The sequence below is a fragment of the Naegleria gruberi genome (assembly GCF_000004985.1).
Source record: "Naegleria gruberi genomic scaffold NAEGRscaffold_75, whole genome shotgun sequence".
NCBI lineage: Eukaryota > Heterolobosea > Eutetramitea > Acrasida > Naegleriidae > Naegleria > Naegleria gruberi.
The window spans coordinates 140,282-166,614 of record NW_003163252.1 but is presented as its reverse complement, the minus strand read 5'-3'; the positions used below and the strand labels follow the sequence as shown (position 1 = coordinate 166,614).

General features: G+C 34.0%; 11 protein-coding genes and 1 non-coding gene across 12 annotated transcripts; 7 read left to right on the top strand and 5 right to left on the bottom strand.

The window, feature by feature from the left end:
- Positions 1–2,255: 2,255 nt before the first annotated feature.
- On the bottom strand, positions 2,256–3,818 carry NAEGRDRAFT_53801 (uncharacterized protein; the record flags this gene model as incomplete). Its single annotated transcript, XM_002670041.1, has 1 exon — positions 2,256–3,818. The coding sequence occupies one exon, from the start codon at positions 3,816–3,818 to the stop codon at positions 2,256–2,258; it is 1,563 nt and encodes a 520-aa protein (XP_002670087.1).
- A 534-nt stretch (positions 3,819–4,352) lies between these two features.
- NAEGRDRAFT_81955 (alpha-tubulin suppressor domain-containing protein) lies at positions 4,353–7,193 on the top strand (the record flags this gene model as incomplete). The annotated part of the gene is made up of 1 exon (XM_002670089.1): positions 4,353–7,193. The coding sequence occupies one exon, from the start codon at positions 4,353–4,355 to the stop codon at positions 7,191–7,193; it is 2,841 nt and encodes a 946-aa protein (XP_002670135.1).
- Positions 7,194–7,599: 406 nt separating this feature from the next.
- On the bottom strand, positions 7,600–7,672 carry NAEGRDRAFT_t746. The gene has a single exon. It is a non-coding gene; the product is annotated as a tRNA-Lys (tRNA).
- Positions 7,673–7,853: 181 nt separating this feature from the next.
- On the top strand, positions 7,854–8,594 carry NAEGRDRAFT_74967 (uncharacterized protein; the record flags this gene model as incomplete). Its single annotated transcript, XM_002670088.1, has 1 exon — positions 7,854–8,594. The coding sequence occupies one exon, from the start codon at positions 7,854–7,856 to the stop codon at positions 8,592–8,594; it is 741 nt and encodes a 246-aa protein (XP_002670134.1).
- Positions 8,595–9,021: 427 nt separating this feature from the next.
- Positions 9,022–10,032, top strand: NAEGRDRAFT_74966 (uncharacterized protein; the record flags this gene model as incomplete). Its single annotated transcript, XM_002670087.1, has 1 exon — positions 9,022–10,032. The coding sequence occupies one exon, from the start codon at positions 9,022–9,024 to the stop codon at positions 10,030–10,032; it is 1,011 nt and encodes a 336-aa protein (XP_002670133.1).
- Positions 10,033–10,803: 771 nt separating this feature from the next.
- NAEGRDRAFT_74965 (uncharacterized protein) lies at positions 10,804–12,351 on the top strand (the record flags this gene model as incomplete). The annotated part of the gene is made up of 1 exon (XM_002670086.1): positions 10,804–12,351. The coding sequence occupies one exon, from the start codon at positions 10,804–10,806 to the stop codon at positions 12,349–12,351; it is 1,548 nt and encodes a 515-aa protein (XP_002670132.1).
- Positions 12,352–12,890: 539 nt separating this feature from the next.
- Positions 12,891–13,292, top strand: NAEGRDRAFT_53797 (uncharacterized protein; the record flags this gene model as incomplete). The annotated part of the gene is made up of 1 exon (XM_002670085.1): positions 12,891–13,292. One exon carries the CDS (start codon positions 12,891–12,893, stop codon positions 13,290–13,292), a length of 402 nt encoding a protein of 133 aa, XP_002670131.1.
- Positions 13,293–13,925: 633 nt separating this feature from the next.
- Positions 13,926–15,952, top strand: NAEGRDRAFT_74963 (uncharacterized protein; the record flags this gene model as incomplete). The annotated part of the gene is made up of 3 exons (XM_002670084.1): positions 13,926–15,666; positions 15,770–15,834; positions 15,896–15,952. 3 exons carry the CDS (start codon positions 13,926–13,928, stop codon positions 15,950–15,952), a joined length of 1,863 nt encoding a protein of 620 aa, XP_002670130.1.
- A 44-nt stretch (positions 15,953–15,996) lies between these two features.
- Positions 15,997–18,549, bottom strand: NAEGRDRAFT_53795 (uncharacterized protein; the record flags this gene model as incomplete). The annotated part of the gene is made up of 1 exon (XM_002670040.1): positions 15,997–18,549. The coding sequence occupies one exon, from the start codon at positions 18,547–18,549 to the stop codon at positions 15,997–15,999; it is 2,553 nt and encodes an 850-aa protein (XP_002670086.1).
- Positions 18,550–19,595: 1,046 nt separating this feature from the next.
- NAEGRDRAFT_81954 (uncharacterized protein) lies at positions 19,596–22,799 on the top strand. Its single transcript, XM_002670083.1, has 3 exons — positions 19,596–19,650; positions 19,850–20,514; positions 20,700–22,799. Exons 2-3 carry the CDS (start codon positions 19,851–19,853, stop codon positions 22,763–22,765), a joined length of 2,730 nt encoding a protein of 909 aa, XP_002670129.1. The 5' UTR covers positions 19,596–19,650; position 19,850; the 3' UTR covers positions 22,766–22,799.
- Positions 22,800–22,881: 82 nt separating this feature from the next.
- Positions 22,882–23,946, bottom strand: NAEGRDRAFT_53793 (uncharacterized protein; the record flags this gene model as incomplete). The annotated part of the gene is made up of 1 exon (XM_002670039.1): positions 22,882–23,946. One exon carries the CDS (start codon positions 23,944–23,946, stop codon positions 22,882–22,884), a length of 1,065 nt encoding a protein of 354 aa, XP_002670085.1.
- A 372-nt stretch (positions 23,947–24,318) lies between these two features.
- Positions 24,319–25,740, bottom strand: NAEGRDRAFT_53792 (uncharacterized protein; the record flags this gene model as incomplete). The annotated part of the gene is made up of 1 exon (XM_002670038.1): positions 24,319–25,740. The coding sequence occupies one exon, from the start codon at positions 25,738–25,740 to the stop codon at positions 24,319–24,321; it is 1,422 nt and encodes a 473-aa protein (XP_002670084.1).
- Positions 25,741–26,333: the final 593 nt, after the last annotated feature.

The following is a 26,333-nucleotide window of genomic DNA, read 5'->3' as shown; positions in this document are numbered from 1 at the left end:
GGACTTTCAGGAATTGACAAGTCAGTTGATGTTTAAACTTTGTCTCTTTTGAATCATCTTGTGTGATTTACACCGATATTCGACCTGTTATTATTCATTCTTTGTGTTGATTGATAATGATAGTGTGCAATAATGTGGACCTGTACTGATTCAAGATGACTATTCAAAGTGAAAAGATATTAAGGCGGATCGTACGGTATATTGCATCAAGCGAAAACAAACCTTATCGTTTTTTTTCGTTTTTTTCTGATAATATTATAAAACATTAATGCGACGTCGATTGGTGTGTGAACAATTAAACAATTCGGGAAGTTTGGATGATTAAGGTTGATACGAAAACTCAAGAACGCCACTTCCCAAATAGTCCAAGTATTATTTTATGGAAGTGGGAAAAAAGTTACAAGCTTGGCAATTCGCTTTTTAATCATTGTGTATTCACTGATTGATTGACAGTCTTGTTGAAGGTGTTGAAATCCTTAAAGTTTCCTTAGAGTTCGTTGTTGGTAACATTTCCCAACTCTGTTTGTTTTCTACCTTTTAGTTTAGAAATGCTCAAAAGACTTATTGAGATGTTGCATTGGTGGATTATAATCCTTATTATATTCACTAATTGATATAAATGCATCCAAGTTCAAGTTCGTTACAGAAAATGGTTCAATAGAGAAGAACTAAAAGATTCGTTGCAATAGAAAGATTAGATATAAGACTGCGAGAAACATGCTGACTTGGAATCATTGGCAATGTTTATCCATTGGAATATTTATAATTGTCCTCATTGCAGAATTTCATCAGAAACTCATATTCGAATTTGATGAAAGTTCACCACGACATATAACATATGTACAAGGGAAGTAAAAGCTTCATTGACAATATACCACGAATACATAGTCAATTATGATTCCATAGCCACAACCTTCAAGATAGCTTTGTAAATCTAGCTCTTAGTAATTACTGCACCGCTTATTTCATCCCACAAACTTCAAAGATACTTACCTTCATAGTCACTGATCTTCAATTTAAAATTAATTAAAATTAAAATATTTAAATTTAAAACTCAACTTCCATAACAGGCCACACCATTTCCAAACAAGTCATTTTTACAAGAATAGAAGCAGTAAATTTTCATTTGGCGCGAAATACTTCACTAAAAATTTCATTAATTCAATAAAAAAAAATGAGAGGGAGTTTATCGATATCACCAAATGGAGGAGGCGGCAACAATTCAGCAACATCTCCCAACAATAATTCCAATCATTCACTCCATCATCACTCCTCTCAACAACACTTAACCTCACCTTCCTCATCAAAGAATTTCGTTGCTAGTCCGAGCCATTCCAAACCACTAAGATCATTACATGTAAATGTTTATAATCAAAATATTGGTTTTGGTTCTAGTGGTGGTTCTGGAGGCAATAGTGGAAACAACAGTATTGTATCACCTTCCTCAGGAGGTAGTGCTTCAAATAATAATGGTAGTAGTACAACTGCATCATTTGGAAGTGTTCTCTCTCATGATACATCACCACAATCATCAACTAAAAACTCGAGTTACCCTAACACAATGTCTCTCATCAATGTTTCGAGAACACCTTCTGGTAATAAGAATAGGAAACTTGATGTGGGTTCTCCCAAAGTTTTCAGATCAGGACAAACTCTCTCCATGATTCCTTCAACTCCTCCAAAGGGTGGTGGAAATACTCCAACATCACTCAATAGTTCGCCCAATACGGCTGCTTTTAAAGATGTTACTACATCACCTGCCTATAGAAATAATTCAACCTCAATAGAACCGAGAAGAGGTATTCAAACGAGTAATGCAAATAATACCCTAGGAAGATTTCCAACAAGAAATGTTTCTGCTTCATCATCTTCATCCCCTTCTAAACCTTCGGCTACTACACCAAGTAAAAAATCAATTCTAGATGAATTGAAAATAGACAAGATGAGAAATCCTCTCCACAGACCAATTAGCGTTCATGCCTTACCTCAAATGTCCAATGGGCAATTTGAATCTCTATTTACACATACTAGAAAATTATCATATTCATCAGCGAGTGCTCAAGGAAAAAGACCAACAATGGAAGATGAACACTTTTTCGTAAAGAATATCGAGGAAGCCCTTAATCAGCATCCAATTTCTCAATTTAAATTCCATGCCATGTTCGGAGTATTTGATGGCCATAGTGAATCCGAATGTGCAGAACATTGTAAACAGGTAGGTTAATTATTGTTTTAACTGAAGTTTTATTTACATATTATGTACGACAGGCCTTATTCCAACATTTGGCAAATAACAAACATTTATTGATGGCCGACTGGCAATCTTCAGCTACTCTATCCATAATTTCTCTATTCAGTGGATCATTAATTTGCATGCCAGCTTGTGTTTGTTTTCTAAAGGTTTCATAGTTGAGGAAAGCACGTTGAATGTACAGCATGGCGATTGGAGAAATTTCACAAGTCTTGATGGCCTCATTCAAATATTCCAAAGCGAGTTCTGGATTGGTTTGTTGACATTGAGCAGCCTTAGCTCCCAATTCAGTGGCCTTATTGTGCATTAATTTGGCATGGGTGAGAACCTTGAGCTCTTCAATAAAGTTAGTAATGTCGCTGTAATCATTTCCATTTGAAATCTTTTGCAATAATTGGGTTGCTCTTTCAATATCCTCTTTGGCATGTTCTGGATTGATATTGGTGTTGTGCAATCGGCACATGGCTCTCCTTGCATGAGCTGAGCACAATTCTGAAATGTAATTTGGATGTAAATTATCAATTTGTTCAGGTTTAAAATGATCAATATATAAAGTAAAATCTCTCTCGGCATTGGCAATGAAAATTTTAGATGTCTCGGTATTTCCCATATCAGAAAGGAAGGACTCTACAAAAACTCTTCCTCTCAAATTATATACATAATAATCCAAGTAATAGTCCTTAATATTATGCTCCTTAGCTTGTTGAATTGTATCCTCAATATATCTCTCACAATCTATCAGACAATTATTGAGAGTATCCAATGCTTCATCACTCCATTCTGGATTGACTGAGAATGAGGTGATGGCAGTACTCTCTGGAGCTCCTCCATTATTATTTGATGCACCAGTAGAATTTGATCGTTCCTCAACTCTCATATTTTCACCAGTTTCTTTCAAATATTCGAATAATTCAAATTGTAATTCGGCACGTTTCAAAAACTTGATTGGTGCATTTGGATTAGATTCAATTGATCTTGTGACATAATGAAGAGCTTGTCTCAAATCTTGTTTAACAACCTTACAAAAACTAGCAAAACCAAAATCAAGTTCATCACTAGCAATTCCAAAACTGAAAGCTTTATCATAATCCTGCTCCATAATTGAATAGTACTGATTTCTTTCCTCCTCTGTTTGAGCTCTTCTCCAACAAACCATAGCACAACTGGCCCTTCTGCAGAGAACTGTAATTTGCAATTCTTTGGAAGCATTAATAGTTTCATGAATTGAATCTCCCAAAAAGTGATCCTGCGTCTGAGCCAATTCTTCCATCATTTTGATCATCATTTCAATTTGTGCCAACAAGGTAGTAAAAGGATGAACATTATCATAAATTGTATGAGCAATTCTATTAGAATTAGAAACAATGGTTAATAATTCATAAATTGGTTTTTCCTTTTCACTAAGAATTAATTCTTGCTCTCCTTCTTGATTGTTATTATTGTTATCCGATGATGATGAATTTAATGTTTTAAAATTATAATGATAATTAGCAGAATTTCGGAATGATAATTCTTGTGCTTGAATGAAAGCTTGTGCTTGATAATTTTTCAATAAGCCTGCCATCATCATACCACCACTATTATTGCCCACCAATAAACGTTTCCATGATGATGAAGCAAACACAGCAGAGGAAGAGGACGATGAAACTCTACGTATCAAATGATTAACGAACATTTTTTCAAAATAATTTAAAATTGATTGAATTAATTCCGATTTAAAATTATTAATAATATAACCAAGCAGATAAATTCAATTTGCTGATTAATACCTTGTTAATTAATAATAATAAATAGAGAGAGTTTCATTTGTCATTATCTATTGCACAAAATTACTTGTTTTCTAAACATGATACTGATGCAAAAAAGTTCGCAGGCGTTCAAGCTTCATTTTCCAGACAACACGAGAAAAAAAAGTCCTCACATCAAAAAGAGCAGCGTCGTATTTGTTACTTTAAACTGCAGGAAGGCACTTCATCACGTCTGGTCGTATTAAAATTTAAAAACACTCAACAATACATTATACAACTCCCAAATAATAATAATAACAAAATTGTTGATCCTTCGATACTTTTTTAGCCTTTGAAAAACATAAAAACAAAAAATGCTTCCACAGCAAGTAATTGATATCGTTGATGATGATGACGATGAAAGCACAACAATCCAACAACATGCTTCTTCTTCAATTCATAATAATAATAATTTTAGTACATTGAATGGTCATCTTGTGAGTAGTAGTAACGGAGAATCTAGTAGAAGCAGATTCGCTGGTGCCTTTTCTATCGATGATTCATTTTCGGGTGATAATGATGCATTGAGTCCGTATACACCATCAAAAAGAAAATTAGAAGAAATCAAGTCGTTTGAAGAGCCTACCAGTGAGGATGACGATGATGTGTATGGAGATGTAAATTTGGACCAATTAATAATGAATTACGAAAAAACCAAATCAGCCTCTTCATCATCATCCGAAAATTCATCTTCTTATTTTGTTACAGGTAGTAATATGTTTGGGATGCTTGGACTTGGAAATCCAGTTTCAGATTCCGCTAAAATTTCATCCTTTACAAGGCTGAATAATCCAGCAATTGATCCTTCTCAAGTCAAGTTCTTGGCCTGTGGACACTATCATACAATTTTACTAACAAAAGAAAATCAGCTCTATGCATGCGGAAAGAATAATTATGGCCAATTAGGAATGGGAAATTTGACAAAAGTTGTAAATATTTTCAAATTTGTAGATTCAAGTTTGAATGGCATGCCAAAAGAATTGATTACCGATATTAAATGTGGAAGATACCACACAATGTTCATTACAAACCAACCTAATGATAATGTATGGGTTTGTGGTAAGAACAAGACAGGTCAAATGTCTCTTCCATCTATGAATATTTATCCATCACCTCAACGCTTAATTACTCAATTTTCAGGAAAGGTTCTTTTTGCATCCTGTGGATCAGAATATACTTTTATCAAAACTACCGATCATATTTATGCTTGTGGTGACAATTCTAGAGGCCAATGTGGAGTTGGTATAGAATTGCCTCAAATCAAAAAGTTTACTGTTGTTCGTGACCCATTATTTATAAGACAAGATATTGTACAAATAGAATGTGGAGAATTCCACACATTATTTTTGACTGCCAGTGGTGAAATTTGGGGAGCTGGTACAACTGTTAATGGACAACTTGGACTTGATCCTGTAGTACTTGGTAAACAAAATCTCTACTCTCCAACCAAAATACCAGTCTCAAACAATGAGCCAATCAAGAGTATTAGTTGTGGCTTCCATCACTCTGCCTTTCTTACAAAAACTGGTAAGATTTTCATTTGTGGTAGAAATGGAGATGGGCAACTTGCTACTGGTGAAACCGTTCCAAGACTATTTTCATTTACTCATATTCCATTGTCTGCATCATCACTGGGTCACCATTTTGTACAGGACCTTTATTGTTATTCATACTATTCTATTGCAATTACTGATAAGAGAGAAATGTTCTTGACTGGTAGTAACAAGTGTGGACAATTAGGTTGTCTCGAAACTCCAAAGATTGAAAAGTTTAGCAGAACTTTCAAACATAGAGTCATGAATGTATATTGCGGTAGAGATACCTTGATGGTTGAAGCTGAAAATAAGGAATATACTGAAGCTGTCCATGAAGATACACTCGGAAAACTTTTAGACTTTGACAATGAAGATATTATGAGTCTATTGGATTCTTACATTATTTGCAGTGATGATAAACAGTATCCAATCCTGTATGATTTTGTTATGGCAAGATTTCCATTCTTTGAAGCATTTAGTAAGGATGTGAGTGGAGTTCCATCACTTGAAAGACCAAGCAAGAAGAGAAAATCTAGGGGTGAATCCTCCATAAGAATTATTGACCTTTCTTCCATTTCTACACTTTCCAGCAAGTCTGTCCTAAAGATTCTCAAATATATTTACACAGACGTTCTCGATGATTTTGGTACAACTATTCAAGAAGATTTGGACGTGATTTTATGGATTGCAGAAAAGAGTAACAAGGACTTTTCCTCTGGTCCTCCAAGTATTTCCAACATTGCACGTTATGTAAAGCTTGTTTTACAAAATACCCTATCCGGTATCACTAATGGAACTGTTGTCAAGACACTCTCTGCTTTACAACTGTTCAAAAACCATCCACTCATTGAAAGTATTTACAGACACTGTATTGCACTAATTAGAAAGATTGAAAAGACTTATACTATTAACGAGATTAAGGACTATAATGATCTTTCAAAAGAGGCCCTTATAGAAGCATTGACAGCAGGTGAAAATTATCATTGTTTGGGATCAAGTGATGTATCAATTCCTCCGTCCACCTTCTCAGAAGATATGGAGAGTTTATACGCAAAAACACAGACAACTAATTCTGGTGATGTTAAACTTGTTCTTTCTAAAAGTACAACCATCCATGCTCACAAGGCTATACTGGCAGTCAAGTGCGATTTTTTCAGAGTAAAATTTACATCAGGAATGTGTGATATGGATTCATTTGACATTTCTGACGATTCGGAAGAAGAGGACAAGGAAGAAGTTCAAGCTCATATTTCCTTTATCAAGTATCTATACACTAATCAGGTACTGTTGAATGGTAGCAATGCTGTCAGCTTTTTAACCAAGTGGAACTTTTATTCAATGGACATTAATCATCAAATTAGCTTGCGTTGTCAATCAATAATAATTGAAGGTTTGACAGAGAGCAATGTTTTAGAATTCCAAAAATCCTTCTTTTTCGATCGTTCTTCTCCTTATCACCACTTACGAAAAGCATGTGTACAAGCCCTTATTAGTCACTGGCCAGCCATTAACCAACGTTACACCAAGAAACAAATTCAAGATCACATGACATTTGACCAGTACATTAAGATAACACAAGCATTCCTCAAATTACAAGCCAAAACCAATAATACAGTTTAAGTTCTAATTCGTCTCAAATGCTTTTTCCTTCTTTGCAACAAAATGAAAGAAAAGCTCAGCAAAGAAGACTATTTCCAAATGTGTCAAATATCAAAAGAAGAAGTATTGTGCTAAGACAATTATTATTCCACCAAGATGTATCAAGAAGAAGTATTATAAGAAGTGTTTGAAACGTTCAAAGGGTAAGAAGATTTGTAAGAAATTCAAATTAGTTGGTGGAAAGAAAAATTTGCAAGTCAATCAAGAAGAAGATTTGTATCAAGAGAAAGACATGTAAGAAGCCAACAAAGCCAATCGTTAAACCATCCTTGTAAAGTAATAACATTTGCTGAAGAATAAACTAAAATTCTGATTCTTCCAACAAAATCCATAAAAATTGATTCATGCCCATGTTAAAAATATCAATCGCCCACCGTGGGGGTCGAACCCACGACCACAAGGTTAAGAGCCTTGCGCTCTACCGACTGAGCTAGACGGGCTTCTCATTCACGATAAATATGGTCTTCTTATGAAAAACATTGAAGCCTCTGGTCTTCAGATGTTGATCTAGATAAACATTACAATAAATTTAGAATTCGTATCACACTGGTATGTGGATAGACAGTACAAAGTGTGGGTTTTCGATTGGTTTCTTGTGTGAACTGGATCAAAACAAAAAAAATGAACCAACTTCATCAATTGCCAACCGAGGTTTTGGATCACATTATATTTTATATGGGAAACTCTGCAAAAGATGTTATTAGTTTTTCATCCTGTTGTAAAGTTTTAAGAGAGGAACTACTTGAATCAAATCCATTAGTACTAGCATTAAAGGTTTCCTCCGATATTAGAAAATTAGGAAATATAAATTGTAGGAGAATGAAGGCTTTAAAAAAGAAACAATCTTTTCAAAAACCAAAAGATCAAAACATTTTAAAAGAATACAAGAGGAAGTTTGATGAATTAAATAGTGAGAATGATGAATTAAATAGTGAAAATGAGGAATTAGAAACATGCTCAACTACACAAATTACAAAAGCATTCCGTTTGACTTCTACTTATGGTAGAGAAAATTTTATACAAGAAAGTAGGGAATATGCATTTGAAAAATGGTTAACTGTTGAAATTGAGACAAAAATTGATCAATCAAAGAAATCCTCTACACTCAAAACCAACGCCATTAAGGAAACTGATGGCATTAAGAGGATGTGGAGCCGATTAATGAATGAATACTTTTTATTTCAGTGTGGAGAGGAAGTTTGTGAAATAATTTCCAAATGTGTTTATCAAAAAGTTGAATATACTTCTTGGAATGTAAGAGAAGAGGTAGATTCCTACCCTCGATTTTATGCATATGATGGAGTATTTAATATTGCTTCTAATGTATTCACATTTTTTTCTTCAGAGAATGAAAGTAAGTAATTAATAATAATGAGAATTTTTTGAACCAATTTAGACGGAACTGGCTATTGGAGGTTGACTGTTAATTCAAATGAGTTGTTGAATGGTGATGGATCATTAAGTGTGATGTTAAAAGAGTTTACCTCTGTGAAAATGCAATTATTTGGAGAGCATGTCACAAAAATTACTGATGAAATCTGTTTGATTATCTTGTTGTCCCTTGTTGACTTTAGATACTGTGAGAGTAGAACTTTATTGGATGAGTTGGTTTGGATTGATGGCAACAATTCGCAATTTTAGTTTTTATTAATTTAAATTGGAGACAAATTTACATTCGAATAATTTCCCATTTCAGCTGTATTTTGAATCATGACTTTCAATAAATTCCATCATTCGCGACTGTGGTGTTGATTTCTTCAAGTTGATAAATTATTTCTAATTAAAAAAAATGAATCAAGATAATTGGACAGAGATTATTCAATTTCTAGAACCGATTGATGTATTGGCCTCTCTTTTAACTATTAATCGGACAATTTATTCTCTGATTGAAAAATGTGTGGTTTCTTTTGATAATATTTCCGATTATTGTTTTAATGAATCATTGAATATTAGAATTTTATTTTCTGATCGTGATGATTTGAAGAATGAATTATCGGATGAAAATATTCCCCTATTGGGAAATTGTCGATATTTTGTTAATTTATATTTATTGAAATTGGCATTTAAATTGGAAAATACAAATCCAGAAAAGATGAAAATTTCTGAATTTGAAAAGATAATAGATGAACCACAATTGAAATTGTTGAGATTCTATCGCTCGGTATTTAGTTGGAGTAAAAAAGAGGAGAAAAATGTTGAATATCTCATTAAATATACACCTATTGGAGAGCATTCAATTGGAAAATCAACATTTTTCAATCATGTCCAGTTTGGTCATTATGAAAATACAAGTCTCTGGAAGAGTGAAGCTATTAAGAAGGAATTTACAATTTCAAACGAATCTAGCCTAGTTCAAGTACTGTTTGATCTTGATCCACGATATCAAACCAAAGAAACATTTATTAGAGGACTCATAAGACACAACATGTCATTTCTACTTTCATTTGGAATCAATTACGAATGTACCTTTGAGAAATTAGGAGATTGGTATCATTTGATTAAACAGGAGAAATTGGAAACCATGGGAATAATGATTGGTCTGCATCCTCATCGACAAATAACCAATTATGAATTGAAGAAGATAAATCCAAGAGAGGTTGTAAGGAAAGCATTTCATGAATTTGGAAAATTATTAGTTGTGGAAGTCGATATGGATAATAAGAAGCATGTTTTTGTTCCCTTTTGGTTTTTTCAATTACAATTTACCTACTTTAAGGATTTGAAAGATATAACACATAGAGTGCTACTCAATGAAACACCCAAAACTGCCAGTTCACTTCCAACGAATTGTTTTATATAAGCAAGACGTAGAATTGACAAAGCCCAATATCTCTAAATCTGTATCCTATAATTAATTTTTAAACTTGGTCCATTAAAATCATATTCTTTTCTGATGTGTATTCGAAAGTTAGATAATAATGTATTTCCATTTGTTGAAACTGTGCAACAACGTCAGATAATGAACCACCCTTAATTGTTTTCAATTATAAAATTAATTAAGGATAGCCCGCCATTTTCAAATCCAAATAATTATAAAAAAATGTCTTCATTTGATGAGAAATTTTTGATGATTTTTAATTCCCTTCATCCACAAACACGAGAAGTATTTCCTCATCCTACTCTTTGGGACAATATATCAAGCTGTGAGACTTTCAAGACAAAATTGAGTGCGACAGCAGAGTTAGGAGTGTTCCTTTGTGATTCATTCTTTGATTGGAAAGAAGAGGAAATACTTCTCAAGGAAGAAAATATTCTCCTACCCAACTTTAAATATTTACTAGAATCAATTTCTCAATGCAAAAAACCTTTCAGTCTTGGAATCAGTAATTGATGAATTAACTAAAATTCTTGGATTAAAGGAATCAGAGCCAATTGAGGTTGCTGTGGCCATACATTCTTTTTTAGCGAAGGACGATGTTAATAAGACCGAGTTATTTCTTGCAACAAGGAATTCAAAGTCTCTGTTACAATCTCTCTCAGTATTTCCATTTTTCTGTATGAACAAGTGCGTATTAGGTTAATTTAATTTGCTTAATAATACAGAGACAATGCAATTAAGGACTGCATAAATATGGCATATGAACCATTTAGGACAGAGTTTCATGAATTGCTTCATTCATCTACAAGACTTGATAGTTTTGCTGGATTTTGGAAGGAACATTGGTATCCCATCAACAGCGAAACAGACAATGACGAAACTATTTCATTTATCTCAAAATCCAAATTTTTCATGTTTACATTTCTAGAAGAAAACAAACCAGAAGAGGATTCATCTTCTGGACCTCAAGACTTTCTCAAGGTAGTAGCACAAATGAGACTCATACTTTCCCAACTAACAAGGGCTAGTATGGTAAAGGACATTTACAATTTTCACAACTCGATTTGTTGCCATGCAATTCTCACCAGCAAGGAGAGAGTTATTGCGCTAACTATGAAACCAAATTTATATCGAATGACTGTCAAAGATAATGATGTGATATATTCAGATTATAATTTGTATCTTTCAGGTGTTTACAATCTAAACTCAACCAAGCATAGAATTGAGCTTTGTAATTTTCTAATGACTAGCGCCTATATGGCTTTGCAAATCACAAAACGTGTATATTTCTATCTAATGGAGCAAAAAAGCAAGAAATCTGAGAATTCCACTATCCTTAGCCCTAAAAAAGGACAAATTACAAAGAGCCTCAGTGTTGGAGATATAATCTATTGTAAAAATGATATATTTAATGACGATACTACAGATAAAGGTTTTGCAGTAATCATTGAAAAACAGATAGATAACACTAGAGACAAACCAATGTATGAGGGTACACTTGCTGATACCAATCATAAGTGTATTGTTAAAATTTACAACAACATTGCTTGTAACAACTGCCGTACTCCATTAACATTGAATAGCCAAGGATTTTATGTAAATGGATCACTCACACCATTTACACAATCAGATGTTACATTGAAAGGTATTCCATTACCTGAATACATTCTAAATCATGCACATGATAAGAAACTCCTAATGGCCCAATTACTTGTTCAACTTTACAAACTTCACAAGCATTCAGCAGTTCGTCTTGGTCGCATCCATAATGATATCAAACCAGACAATATAGTTGTATATGATAATTATCCATACTTTATTGATTTTGAAGCCTCCAAAACATTTGACAAATATGACACTGCAAATGAGCAATGCTTTGATGATGGAAGAGTCTTAACATCTTCTTCAGGAACCAGCAGCTTCAATCCACCTGAAAAAGGAAGTGCACTCAGAGGAATAACACCAAAGTCAGACGTTTACTCATTGGGCCTTGTTTTTATTCAGATTTTGAGCACACATAATTCTACTGTTAGTTCTTTACAATCCTTGACAAACTATCCAATTATCATAGATCTCATTACAAAAATGACTCAAAAAGACATTAAGGATAGACCACTAGCAGAAGATTGCTTGAAAATATTGGAAATATCAGAAAATGAATATGTACAATATGGTCCGAAACCAATCTCCAAATATTATTATACAACTTCCGAATCTTACGAAAAAATGCTCAAGAAAAGAAGTTGTTCCCAAACAGAATCACAAAGTATGGAAAATTCCTTCAAAAAATTAAAGAAGTGACCTACAACTCACACTCAACTCTGCAACCTTTATTGACAGAGCTTTGGCTTTTAATGATGAGTGAACGATGAAACGGCTCAGGATATCTGAACAGTCTAGAAGAAGTTTCGAGAAAGTATTGAGGTGCAATACCCTGTCAATGTGATATTTCCTTGTTTGTGGTTTGGAATGTTTCGACTATCATTTAAAGTATGGAGTCGAATTATAGTTAAAATTTAATTAAGAATATTTCCAAATATGAATTATTTCAATATAGTAACCTCTCATTTGATCAAATTCAATCCAAGAATATACCCAATCAAATCCAACCTTTCCTGTTAACATTAAGCATTACAATCACCAGTATCTGATTCATCAACACTTGCCAAGCTTCAAAAAGCAGTTTTTCTTCCTTAAAATTTACAGATCATTTACTATGAAGTTAGATGGGAGCGATCCAAATAAGATGTTCATAAAGGTTCATTGAATATTCAGGGATTTAAAAGGGTTGATCAAAGGTTACAATTCTCGATCAAACAAATACAAAAAAACAAATCAAGATGACAACAGAAATCAAACACAAGGAAGAGAAGAAGCACAAGGACGAAGATGATAAAAAACACAAGGATGAAGAAAAGAAGCTTAAGGAAGAAAAGAAATTGAAAGAAAAGGAAGACAAGAAACATCTCGAAGAAGAAGAGAAGAAACACAAAGATGAAGAGAAAAAGCTCAAAGAGGAAAAGAAATTAAAGGAAAAGGAAGCCAAGCACAAGGATGAAGAAGAAAAGAAGCCTAAGGAAGACAAGAATCATAAGGATGAAGAAGATAAAAAGCACAAGGACGAGGAAAAGAAGCTTAAAGAAGAAAAGAAGCTCAAGGAAAAGGAAGCCAAACACAAGGACGATCATGAAGACAAGAAACACAAGGAAAAGGATGAAAAGAAAAAAGATGAAAAGAAATAATCATCATCATTCCCTTGTTCAAAAATTGTACTAATACCAATATATGTAACAATATATGGATAAAACTTCATATATAAAACTCTAAAATTTATCACAAGAATTTTGCCTCAATTTCATCATCAACCCGATCAAACGCCCTCATCAATTATTAAGATTTTTTAAAAAAAATTCATCATTCCTATTATTCCTTTTTTCTGCCCTCAGATTATCCCGATTATGATGATGCAGTAAATAATTCGCCTCACAACTGTGTCTTGTTGTATGATCAATTGATTCAAAGAGTCCCCTCGCTAAATATCAAAAAAAAACCAAAATTCCACCATTGCACAGTGACAACTGACTTGGTTCCTTGTTATCAACACACAAAACTGACCCAATAGATTGCAATCCATTCTTCCACTTCTTATCAACAACGGCAACAGACAAATTTATGCAAAACAGAAAGCAATGGACAAAATTCTAGATTTTTCCTATCATCAACCAATCACCACCACAACAACAACAACAACAACTGCAACCACTACCATCATCACTTCACAAGACAATATTACTTTTTATCAATGTGGCATGTTCATCATGACCATTATTGTAGTACTAGCCTGGATATTTGGACTAGCAAAAATAATAACGAAAATGTTTAGGCTAAAAAAACTGTGTATGGATTGTCAGTTGGCTTCCGATCAAATTCAACCTTTTATAGTGAATGAAGAAACGTATCCAGCAGTTCAGAATTTACCAATGATCAGTGAAAGAACGATTGACACTGTTGTGGGAGAAAGAGCTGTCATTATTGGAGGCTCAATTTCTGGATTATTGACTGCCAGTTGTCTTGCTCCTTTTTTTAAAGAAGTTGTTATTGTAGAGAGGACAAAATATAATGAAGGAGAGTCAGTGGTCAAACATCGTCATGGCTACCTGCCACATATCTTGGTCAATAGAGGTCAGGTTATTTTGGAAAAGCTGTTTCCTGGTATTATTCAATATATTAGGAAGAAATCAATAGAATTGGACGGATACAGTACCAAAGAAGGAGAAATTGAGTTTGTCATTAAAAATTATATCGACTCTACTAGAGATTTGAAAATAATTTATGGAACTGGCCAAGAAAATGGACCAGCTCTTGCACAAGCTTCCACCAAGGAGTCATCTGTTGAAGATGTGACAATAGTATCGAGAGGAATGTGGGAAACATCAATTAGAGAGTTTATTCTGAAGGGAATGAAAAATTTACGAGTTATGGATGGCTATCAAGTTGTTTCGAATGGAAAGGGGATTACCTATTCTGTGGATAAGAATGGATCGAGTGCTGATATCAAGGTGAATGGTGTGATTGTTCAGCCGTCTAATGATGAAGACAACTCATCAGTACTCAATCAAAACAATAATTTTGAAACAATACCATGTGACTTGCTGGTAAATTGTGGAAGTTTCCAAACCTCAACAGAGTATTCGAAATTGTTAAGAGGATTAGAATGTGCAATGCTTGATCTTCCACTCCAGAAACAAGTAGAATCAATACCCACCAACCATCACCTCCTCTCCTCATCTAGGATTAACAACAAGGTCAGATATCATTGTTTTTACTTTGAACCAAAGCAGGAGGCCTTCGATTATTATAACAAACCACATGATTCACTACCATTTGTTTTGGGAAAGGATGGAAAGAAGAGAATTGTTCAATCTCCATTGACAGTGGCCAGGTCGTCCTATGATCCATCTCATAATGGATCTGAAACTGAATTTCTTGCCTTCTACTACCTTCTCATTTATCCCTTCACAAAAGGTGCTTTGTGCATTCCACTCGAGAAGAATCTATTCATGATTAACCTGATAACCATAGCAGATGAGGAAAAGAAGAATAATCAAGAATTTTGTGATGGATTGACATTGGAAAATGCTAAGGAACGAATCATTAACATTTATGCCAAAGGAACTCCATTCGAGAAGGATCTTATCCATCTTTTAGGCCAAATGAAAGATGTACCTCTTTCAATACCACCAATTTTCGAAAAGGAAGGAAGTATTTTTGTACATTATGAGAAATTCATGAAGCACCACGTCGCACACTCGAACGGCAATGATAATACTAACCAAATTACAGAAACCAGGCTATCAGGGTTCATCTCATTGGGCGATTCTGTTGCATCTCTCAACCCTGTCTATGCCCAGGGTCTTACAATGGCCTTAGAATCAGTTCTAATTCTCAGGGAACAATTGAAGGAACGATACCATTCTCTCAGGAAATCAAAAGTATCGAATTTTTTCGACAATGAATTTTGTCTGAACTTCCAAAATTCGCTCTATTTCATGTATACCATTCCTTGGATCATGTCTTCATCAGATGATATTAGATACACAGACATTCAACTCAATAGTAATTCTTCTAGAAATCAACGAGGATATTCAAAATTATTCAAATGGCAAAAGAAAATCATTGCCCCAATATTACATTTCATTTTGAATAACGTTTTTGAAAGTGGAAAAGAAACAAAACTCGTGGCTAGATACTTCTTCTCCATTCTCAACATGCATGATGGTTATCGTTACTCACTTATTAATCTCAATATTTTACTGTACCATGTATTGAGGAGGTATATAATTAGGTTCTCAATGATATTTTTTATCTTATTTCTTACTGTAATGTTTTGGATCAACAATAAATAACTATAGTTTATAATTAATTGATATCAAAGAATAATCAAAATTATTTAAGGTGTCTGCAAGCTGAAACAATTTCCAAATCGGTTTGCAATGATTCATCTGCAAATTCTAATGCATTTCCATTTTCTTTTACCGCCAGTAATACTATTTCTCTATCTTTTTTAAAAGATTCGTTTACATATTCCAATACGAATCCGTTGACTGAAACAGCAAACATTACAATATCTCTATCGTTTTTCATTGATTCCGGTAGAGCCAACTCGAACATCCACACGATATCCTTGTTTAAAAGAGCCTTCTTTACAATGTCTCTATCTGTAATGAAGGATTTGTCCAGAAAGTGAAACACCCATCCACATAACTCAACTGCCTGAAGAATAAAGTCTCTATCACACTTTAATGACTCGTCTGCATATTCAAATGCTTTTTCATTTTCGTTGATGGCAGTTAAAACAATTTCTCTGTCCTTCTTTAACGTTTCGTCTGCAAATTCAAGTGCAAGACCATTTTTCTGAACTGCTTTCATTACAATTTCTCTATCTCTTTTGAAAATATCATCAGAAAATTCCAAAGATAGTCCGTTTTGTTCGACTGCAAGAAGAACAATATGTCTGTCCTTCTTATTGGCACTGATAGGAGTATTCACAAGCGTGAAAGGTTTTTCACAATAATTGGTATCCTTAAACTTTGTTGAAACTTTCAAATTCCTTCTTGAATTTTCAGCCAACTCTTTGATTTCTTCATCGTTCCTCAATGATTCATCAACATGGTAAATGGCTTTTCCATCTTGACAGATAGCAATTTTTACAATTTCTCTATCTTTCCTTAATAATGGAGCAGCATATCTCAAGGCGTCTCCACTTTGCTGAACTGCTTTCATCACAATTTCTCTATCTTCATTAAATTTGAATGCACTATCTACACTACCTAGTGCATAACCATTTTGTTGAACGGCGAGGAGAACCAACTCTCTATCAATCAGCTCCTTACTAACGAATCCCAAAGCAATACCATGTTTCTTAATTGCATTCACCATAAATTCTCTGTCACTTTTGAAAGAATCATCAATATATTCGAAGGCATTAGTATCCCTATTAGTAGCAGCCAATACAATTTCTCTATCTTTCTTCAATGATTCATCTAATAACTTGAAAAAAGCACCATGCTCTCTAACAGCAATCAAAGAAATTTCTCTATCTCGCATCCAAGCATCATCCAAATATTGAAAAGACGACGTTTTTTGTGAAACAGCTTGTAGAATAAACTCTCTATCACTTTTCAATGATTCGTCCACATGTAAAATACCCTTTTCATTCAATTTAACAGCTCTCAAAACTATTTCTCTATCTGAATTGAAAGGGCCATTTTTCAAATAGCCAATGGCATTATCATATGTGGCACTGTATTTGAGGCTTTGAACAGTTACATCTCTATTTGATTTGTCTAATAATTCATAACTAACGCCTGATACAGCAGCCAATAGTTGAATATTATAATTCTTGGAGAAGGAATGATCTAGAAACTCAAATTGATTCGCTAATGAAACCAATCCTTGTAAAATATTGGATGCATGTGGAAATATTGTTGTTAGTATTTGAGAACATGATGGCCTTTGATTTGGATCTATATTTAACATTTCTTTGAGAATTAGAAAGAATTTTTTCCATCCGTTTAAATCCTCTTCCAAATCTCCCATTTCTATTAACTTTCGAATGGTGGAATTTTCGTAAATGGACATTTCTTGAATCGTGTCTGTTATTTCATCCAAATAATCAGATTCCATTTCAGAAGAATTCAAACTATTTTTCGGGAATAGCAATAAAAGAAATGATCGTCCCAAACTCCAAATATCTCCTTCTAGACAAGAGTAATTTTCTGGTGGAAAGTATCCTGTCGTTCCTCGTTGGCACTCATTAAATTCTTCGTCTTCATCTAATTCTTCATTCGTCTTGTGTATTGAAGCAGCTCCAAAATCGCCCAAAACAACCGAAAGAGCAGGAAGGGAATAATCACTCACAGCAATCTCTGTAATGAAAATATTAGCTGGTTTGATATCGTGGTGGATTATTTGCTTGTCATGAATCAATTTTAAAGCATTAACAAGTCGAATCAGTATCTGTAACACTTCACATAACATTAATTTCCTTTCGGAATGACGATATTCTGCTAATGTAATTCCTCTATATTTTGAAACTAATATAAAGACTTGATCATCCAAAGGCACTGAACATTCAAAAGTCAATACACTTGAATCCAAAAGATTTCCAATCGTTTCTCCCAATTCAATTTCTCCCATATGATAATCGTACGAATCAAAATCATCTCCTTCTTCTATTCCATCATCCTCATAACATCTTTTACGTTCCTTTTTGATAAATTTTACAACATATTCTTCATCATCTTGTATTCCAACACATTTAAACACTCTACAGTGATAAGAAGCTTTCAAAATTTCAACTCCTTTTAATTGTAAATCATTGATCGTAAATTTACATTGTTCCGCAATATTCCAGGTGATTTTATTAAACAATTCCTTTCCCGAAATCACTTCACCTTCAAATCTAATTAGATTGTCTTGAATATTTTGTATCCTCATATTCTTTATAATGATGAAATTACTATTAAAAATTAAGGTCTGGCCAGCGAAGAGAGGTTGCGCTTCAGTTTCATATTTTTGGATTTTTTTTAAATTGATTTATTAAAAAATTACTAAAAACTGAAAACAAATCAAAGAAAACTCAAATAATTAATAAAAATTGAATCACTTTGGGAATTGTATGTGACGACTACAGTAGCTAGATTGAAAATGATTGGTTAGGAAGATGTATCTTTACAATAACAATATTGGTCAAATGTTTCATTCCGAAATGTTCTCTTTCCTTTTATATTGAAACCAATTCCCAAAGTGACAATTGTCCTCCCGTCAATATTGAACTGTTAACTGAAATAATTAATATTGTGAATTGTTTTTAACAAACACTTGCAAACGTTTATTGTAAAACTGTAATTCCGTATCGTAAGATATTCACCGTATATTTCAATACATTACAGTTAATCTTAAAAGAGAATATATACCAAATCAAATTGAAAATAAAAAATCAATATATTATATTAATAAATTGATTGGTATGTTAAACAGTTTTGTGCAATAATATCAACAAATAATTGTAGTTGGGTAAATAGATGGTGTTGTCTCCTCAATGGAATTCAATGGAACACACCCTGAACTTTCCGATTTTATTGAATTTCAACCTCCAGCTTGAAAAAACCCTCTCGGAAATATCCATGGAAATATTTTACAATGAATTGTCAACCACCTCTACACACGAATCAAAATTTTCCATTACCTCATCATCTCTCTGCATCAAAATTTCATACCACTAGCTACCAGTAGAAGTAACATCTTCTGACACCAATCCATGTTTCACGCTCACTTGATTCCCTCAGGTGGGTAATTGCCTCTTTCACTTTCTAGTCAATGGCTCAACACAACGGCGCTGATATTGGCAACAGCAATGACACAGAAAAGATAGAAAACCTCTCCATACCGAATTTGCATCTTCATAAAGTAGCGCTGCATTGTTTTTGCGTGTTCTCTCTCAAACACAGAGAAAATCAACAATTTGCTAGCCTAAAAAAAACAACTCATTCACTCTTCGCGCGCGTCGTTGAATTTTTTTTGATAACACAACAGCAGGTGAGTAGTAAAGGGTTTTACTTTGAGGGGACCAATAATTTGTGACGAATCGTTTTGTTAATGTTTTTGATGATTTTACTCTCTCTTTCTAATGGTTATTATTTCAATGTTGGTGAATCATTTACTCTTTGATCTGTATATTTTGTGTGTGTTAATTATCATCTCTGATCATTATCCGGATGACATTTTGATGAAATAGAATGCCAGTCCTCGAAGAAGTACAACAATATGCTCAACAAAATATATATGAGCTTCAATCACGTCTGCAAGGAACTCTCCAAACTGACGTTTCAATTGTAGTTGATTGGGCAACTTTTGAACAACACATTCAACAAGATTTCTTACCATTATCCTATGAAGTTTTGTGTTCTTGGAATGGTTTCCTTGTTCTTGGTAAAATTGTCGATTCTATTCAATCAATGGTTGATGAATTCGGTGGTAATGCTCGTTCTGAAATTGCCAGACAATTAGCTCAAGTCAGACTTCAATGTATTGCCAATCCTCCTCCACCAAAACCAGTAGGAAAGGAATTAACAACACAAGAAAAACACAAACAAAAACTTGAAGAAGCAGAAAATCCAACTAAACCAACAATATATTTGAGAGATGGTGCTTTGAACGTTTTAGTTCAATTGGGTATTGGTGCTACAGGTGTCCCAAGTTTCTCCTATGTCAAGGAAACTTTGAATGCCTTGTTCAGTGTCAGTGTTGCTTATTATAAAGGAGTTTTGGAAGCTAGAATTGCCAAGACTAAAGAAGAAATCAAGACTGAAGTTGGTGACGCAACCTTTGATGTAGATATCGTTTTTGATTGGGAAAGTTTCCAAAATGCTGGTCATATGGATCAAGCATTGAATAATATGGGTAAGTGTGTTACACGATCATTAGTTTGTTAAAATTAATAATTATTTTCCCCTTGATGATGACAATTTGACATTTGCCATTTCTTGTGTGTGAAATTGAACCATCACACAATAATTATTTTAACAATGATCACCATTGTTACTCCATCATCACACTCAATGGTAAAATTAATTGATGAACAACAGGTCGTTGGGATTGTTGGTATTCATTGCAAGTATTGCCACGTGCTTTCCGTTGGGTCAAGTCTGATTTTAATGTCTCTCAAGATAGATTGAAACAATCTGTCAAGAGGGTTCTCTTTACCAATGCCGAAGATGATGGTGTTGAAAAGAGATATTGGCACTCATATGCCTTGTTGACCAATGGAACTTTGGAATTGAGAGGTGTTTATAGAGAATGGTGGGGATACATTTACAGTTATGATATTACACGTGCAGTTGGTTATGGTTGTGCTTTAGATGAAGCTGATGAAGCTTTTGAAGCTAATGCATCATTGGATAGTGATACTTTGGATAGATGTGTTCGTGCTGTTCGTGAAATTTGTTCTCACAATGCCATTAGATACGGTAACTTGAAACCAATCCTTGACTTGTCAAAGAGAAAATGCTTCCCAGTTTTGGATGAAGCTGATACTGAAGCAGTTGATATTTGTTTGAACACCTATTACAAGGAAGTCATGTGTAAGAAGAAGGGTGGAAAGAAGGATGACAAGAAAGACGATAAAAAGAAGGACGATAAGAAGGAAGATGATGATGATGGAGACGAACCAGTTCATGAAGAAGATGAAGAAAATCAAGAGGAACAACAAGAATTTAAGGAAGGTGACAAGTTCCCAGAAACTGTCTTGAAGGGATACAATATTAACAAGACAAACTTTAGAGGTCAAGTCCAAGCTCGTCTTGCTGTTATTACTAACAAGGCTCTCTATACATTCGCCTATGATTACAAGAAGAAGGAACTCACAAAGAGAAGAGCTCACCGTTATACATTTGACAAACTCTATTCCACAAGATATGGTCCACTTAAAGAAGATTTGGGCGGTGTTGTTGGTGGAGGTGTTGCTGGTGCAGTTGCTAATGCTGCTGCTGATGCTATGAAGGATTTGTCCAATTATGGTTTGAAGATTTATACTAACATTATCACATCTAGAAAGGAAATTTTCACTGAAAAGGCCATCTCAAAGGCTGTCAAGAAGTTTGTTTTCAAGGTTTTGAAATTCCTCGTTGATGGTCCACTTAAAGAAGCTGTTGGATCTGAAAAGGAACCAACTGTTGAAATTCCAGGCTTACCAAAGTTCAACTCTCCTGCATTCTTATTGAGAGTTGCTTCCACAAGTTTATATAAGGATAGAGTTGAAGCTGTTGCTAGTGTTGGTGGTCTCCAAGAAGCTAATGTTGCTCACCAATTGGAAATGGCTGCTGAAATGTTCGATACTTTATCCGAAACTATTGAACTCGATTTACCAAACTTGCCAAATATGAAGTTGATTACCTTGCTCAGTCAAATTTGTGAAATTTTGGAACAAAATGTTGACAATATGGATTTGAACATTCCAAGTTCCTTCACTATCAGTTCTCTCATTAGAAATATTAACTATGCCGTCTATTCATTGGAAAGAGCTGGTACTAACCCAACACTCTCCTTTGATCAACCAAAGCCACTCCCATATTCTGAAATGTGTGGTTTGCTCAAGGGTGCTTTGGAAGCATATAAGAATAAGGCTGATTTTGATAATACTGCTGTCAAGATGCTCGGTAATGGTCAATCCTTCCCTAAGATTGATGAATTGGTTGAAAACTTGACTCAAATTGGAGGTATGCCAGATATTCAATTCGACCCATATCCACCAGTTCTTGTCAGTGCTATTTTGAAAGCCATTGCTGGTTATTTGGGCAAGTACAATTTGCCAGGTTTCAACTTGTTGTCATTGAACATTCCGGGATTGAGCATTCCAGGTTTACCAAGAATTAACTTACCTAGTGTTCCATTGCCAGGTATTCTTGGTAGATTGAAGCCTCCAAGTGAACCATCAAGAGAAGAATTCGTTGTTCAAATTAACAATCCTCACAAGGAATTGTCCAAGTTTTTGAGTGCTCAATTCTGTTACCTTATTTATGCTGCTTCTATGGCTGATCAATATCCATATTGGCCTTGGTCCCCTTATGAAACAAGTTATGTGGGTGTCCCAGTCTCTGTTATTTCAATGGTCTATAACAAGAGTGGTGGTAAGGGTAATAAGGAAAAGAAGTAAATTGTAAAATAAACATTCAATCTAATTTATTAAATCATTTCCACATAAATATTTATTTTTACTCAACAACATTCACAACGTGTTAACTGTGGTAAAGATTTGGTTCACTTTAAAGTTTATTGAAAAATGAAGATGATAATCATTAGAATGGCAAATGTTCTCAAACAAACAAATGATTGCATATTGTTTCCAGATGATTCACAATTTGTACAATTTCTCAATATGCCTCCATTATCATTACTGGAAATTACATTTTCAGATACAACACTCAACAAGTAACCTTGTGAATTGAAATTTCCATTCTCATCTACCACATAGGCATAAATAGGTTTAGTCCAATCCAAAACACCTTCAATCCATCTAGCAACAATTCTATTCGAATTCCACTCATCAATAGGAACAACTTCACTCAACTCAATCTGACCAAAAGTTGGCACATGAGCAAGAACCAATCTCTTTGCAGAATTTCCAATGAAAACACTATCCAGAGCTGTTGTCATATTCTTGTAATGATCACTTCCATTATCAAATCCAATCAATCTGACAAATATTGGTCTTCCTGCTTGTGCTGAATCTTTTGAACAAGTGACATTGAACATTGTTTTGCCGTTTAATGTGGCAATAACTCTGTCATTCGCCAAGTCGGCATAGAATTCATGATGATTCCATGCATTGATTTTTCCATATTTAGTCCAAGAATTCCAATAAGTTCCATTGGCACATGTCAAATGCATGTGTGTCCATGAAATTCTTGTGCCATAGCCACTGTATTCATCCCAGATACGAATAAATTTGTTGGAATCACCTTCTGAAGATGGATCTTGATTATTTCTATACCACCAGGAAATATAGAGCTTGTCATAAATCAAACCTGTCTTGAATTTTGGTTGGAGAAGACAACTGTGTCCACCCTTCCCATAGTAAACAGTATCGTTCTTGCCACTTCTGTTAGGAACAGTTGTCAAGTTGGAAAATGCCATGGAATGAACTTCTCCCCATCTGACAAGTGGAATGGTATTTGACATTGGATAATCTTGTTTGAGTGTACTTGCTTCATCCCAAAATGCCATTGGATTAGTTGGTAATCCAAAGTTTGTTCCTTCAACAATAATTCTGTTGGTAAGAGTTTGAATTTGTCCAGATTTAATGTTTGGAACAGCTGACATGCACATGTCAATCATGATTACACTCCATAGTAGTAACATGCAATAACTGATAGCAATATTAGTACGAGATTTCATTTTTTTGAAATGTTTCAATTGACTGTTGGATTCGAATGATAATTTGTAGAGCTGGACTTTGTTTATGTTGGTTGATCAAGTTCTGTATCCTTCCGCTTCACCAAATATAAACTTGAGGACTCTGGAACATTACGTGAACACGGTATAATCAAAGCAACAAACTTAACTTTCCATTCTGTATCAACGAACAATTAAAAGATTAATCACTATTTAAGGTAATGTTTCTTTATCAATTAATTGTGGTATCAAACGTTCAATGATTTAATATTTTCTATGGGATTGTAAACAGTCATGATCAAAATCTACAAAGATTTATTCATCCTTATTCATTAAATGTTGATAAGTATTAATTAAATTGGCTTGAATGGCACAACCAATGGCAATACTATCCTCAACTGCATTATCATAAATCTTAGCTTGTGAGAATAAAGTTTGAATAGAATCTTTGAGTTTAGGAATTTGACAGGAACCACCCACTAAAACAACGTGTTCTATTGAGGAAAGAGAAATTCCTTGATCAGCCAATGATTCAACAGTTTGTTTGGCATGTTCAATAATACTAGCAAAAATTGACATGGCACTACTTTCATATCTGGCACGTGTAAGCTTGAATGAGAAATCCATACCATCATAGAGTGAATCGACGTCAACCATAGCTTGTTGATTCATTGAAAGAACATTCTTGGCATTTTCACATGAAAATCTGAGCTTGCTTAAAACCTTTCTATTCTTTCCAACTTCATCTTGGAACATTCTTTCATTCATACTTCTGAAATAGAGACGTTTAAATTCTTGTAAACACATTTGAATTAAAACTTGATCCAGTGATTCACCTCCCAATGGACGTTTAGATTCACTCTTAATCATTTGTAACATGCCATTTTCATTCACTCTAACAACTGAAATGTTTGTTTCCAAAGCACCAACATCAACAACACAAACAATCTTTTCCTTCTTTTCTTCCACTGTTGCTGGAGGTAAATCAAAACCATAACCAATCAATGCAGCCAAAGGTTCTTTCAAAACAGCCAAAACATTCATTCCAAGAGTTTCACATGCCTTCTTTATCACCTTTTCACTGTGTGGAGAATTTGATGGACAACTGACGACAACCTTCTTTACAGTCTTCCCCAAATAATGTTCAGCAATATTCTTCATCTTTCCCAACAAGATACTGACCATATGGTCTTGTGTGTATTCAGCTCCATTAAACGAAATTAATTCTTCTTCTTCTCCCTTCTTGATCTTTTCTTCGGATTCCAAAATAAATTCCTTCAAATCATAAACAACTTGATCTGCTGGAATTGAAGCTCCTGGAAGAGGTGGAAAACCAACAATAATTTCCTCTCGTGTTGTTTCATTATCACCTTCTCCTTCAACAATGGTATTAACTTTAATGACTGATGGAGTGTGATGAGCACCATCTTCGTTTTGAATAATAACAACGTGTGTATTTAAATTTTGAACAGGTTGAATCACTGTAGAAACATAGGATGGTTTTTTACTAGTCGATGACAAGGCTGATGTTGTATTTAAATTAGGAAAGCCTGATAATAAATGTTGCATATTAAAATAAGCTACGGTACAATTATGATTACCAAAATCAATACCAATAGCTCCATCAAAAACGTCTTCCGATAAATTATTAGTAGTAGATGATGATGAGGAGGAGGATTTTTGTTGTTGTGAGGATGATGCTGAGGAGGATGATTGTTTGGATTTCTTTTTGGTCATTTTTTTTTTCTTCAAGAATTATTTGAATTTGTTTTTCAATTTTTCAAAGTGAGAAGTAAGTATTATAATAATTAATATATTTATGAGAATAAATCATTTGTCTGTTTTAGTAATAAAATTAAATTATATAATGAAGTAATTTGCATAATAGTAATGGTTAAAAATTAAAATTGACTTTTCATGTTTGAAATACTGTGGAAATGTGAAGGCGAGTGTTGCAATACTTATTTCAAATATCAAACAATTTAAACAATTGACCCCATCATGAATAATAAACATTGAATTTAAACCCAATATCCATAACACACCACTATAAATGGTGCTTCCTCTTTTCGTCTCGATTTCTCTAGATTGATTTTGCCGCCAATTTTTTTACAACTTTATTGAAGTGAGAGAAGCGAAGGCACTTTTCCCTTGCATTCCTCGTTACGATAAAATTTTATAAATAAAGCAACAACAATAACAGCACTTTGATACAATAGCTAAGTGTTGTATACAGATCATACATAGTAAAAACAAAACAAACTATCGACTCCTTGTCTATCACAACGACAACAATTAAGGGTATAACTTGAAAAAAGACCATCTCGATA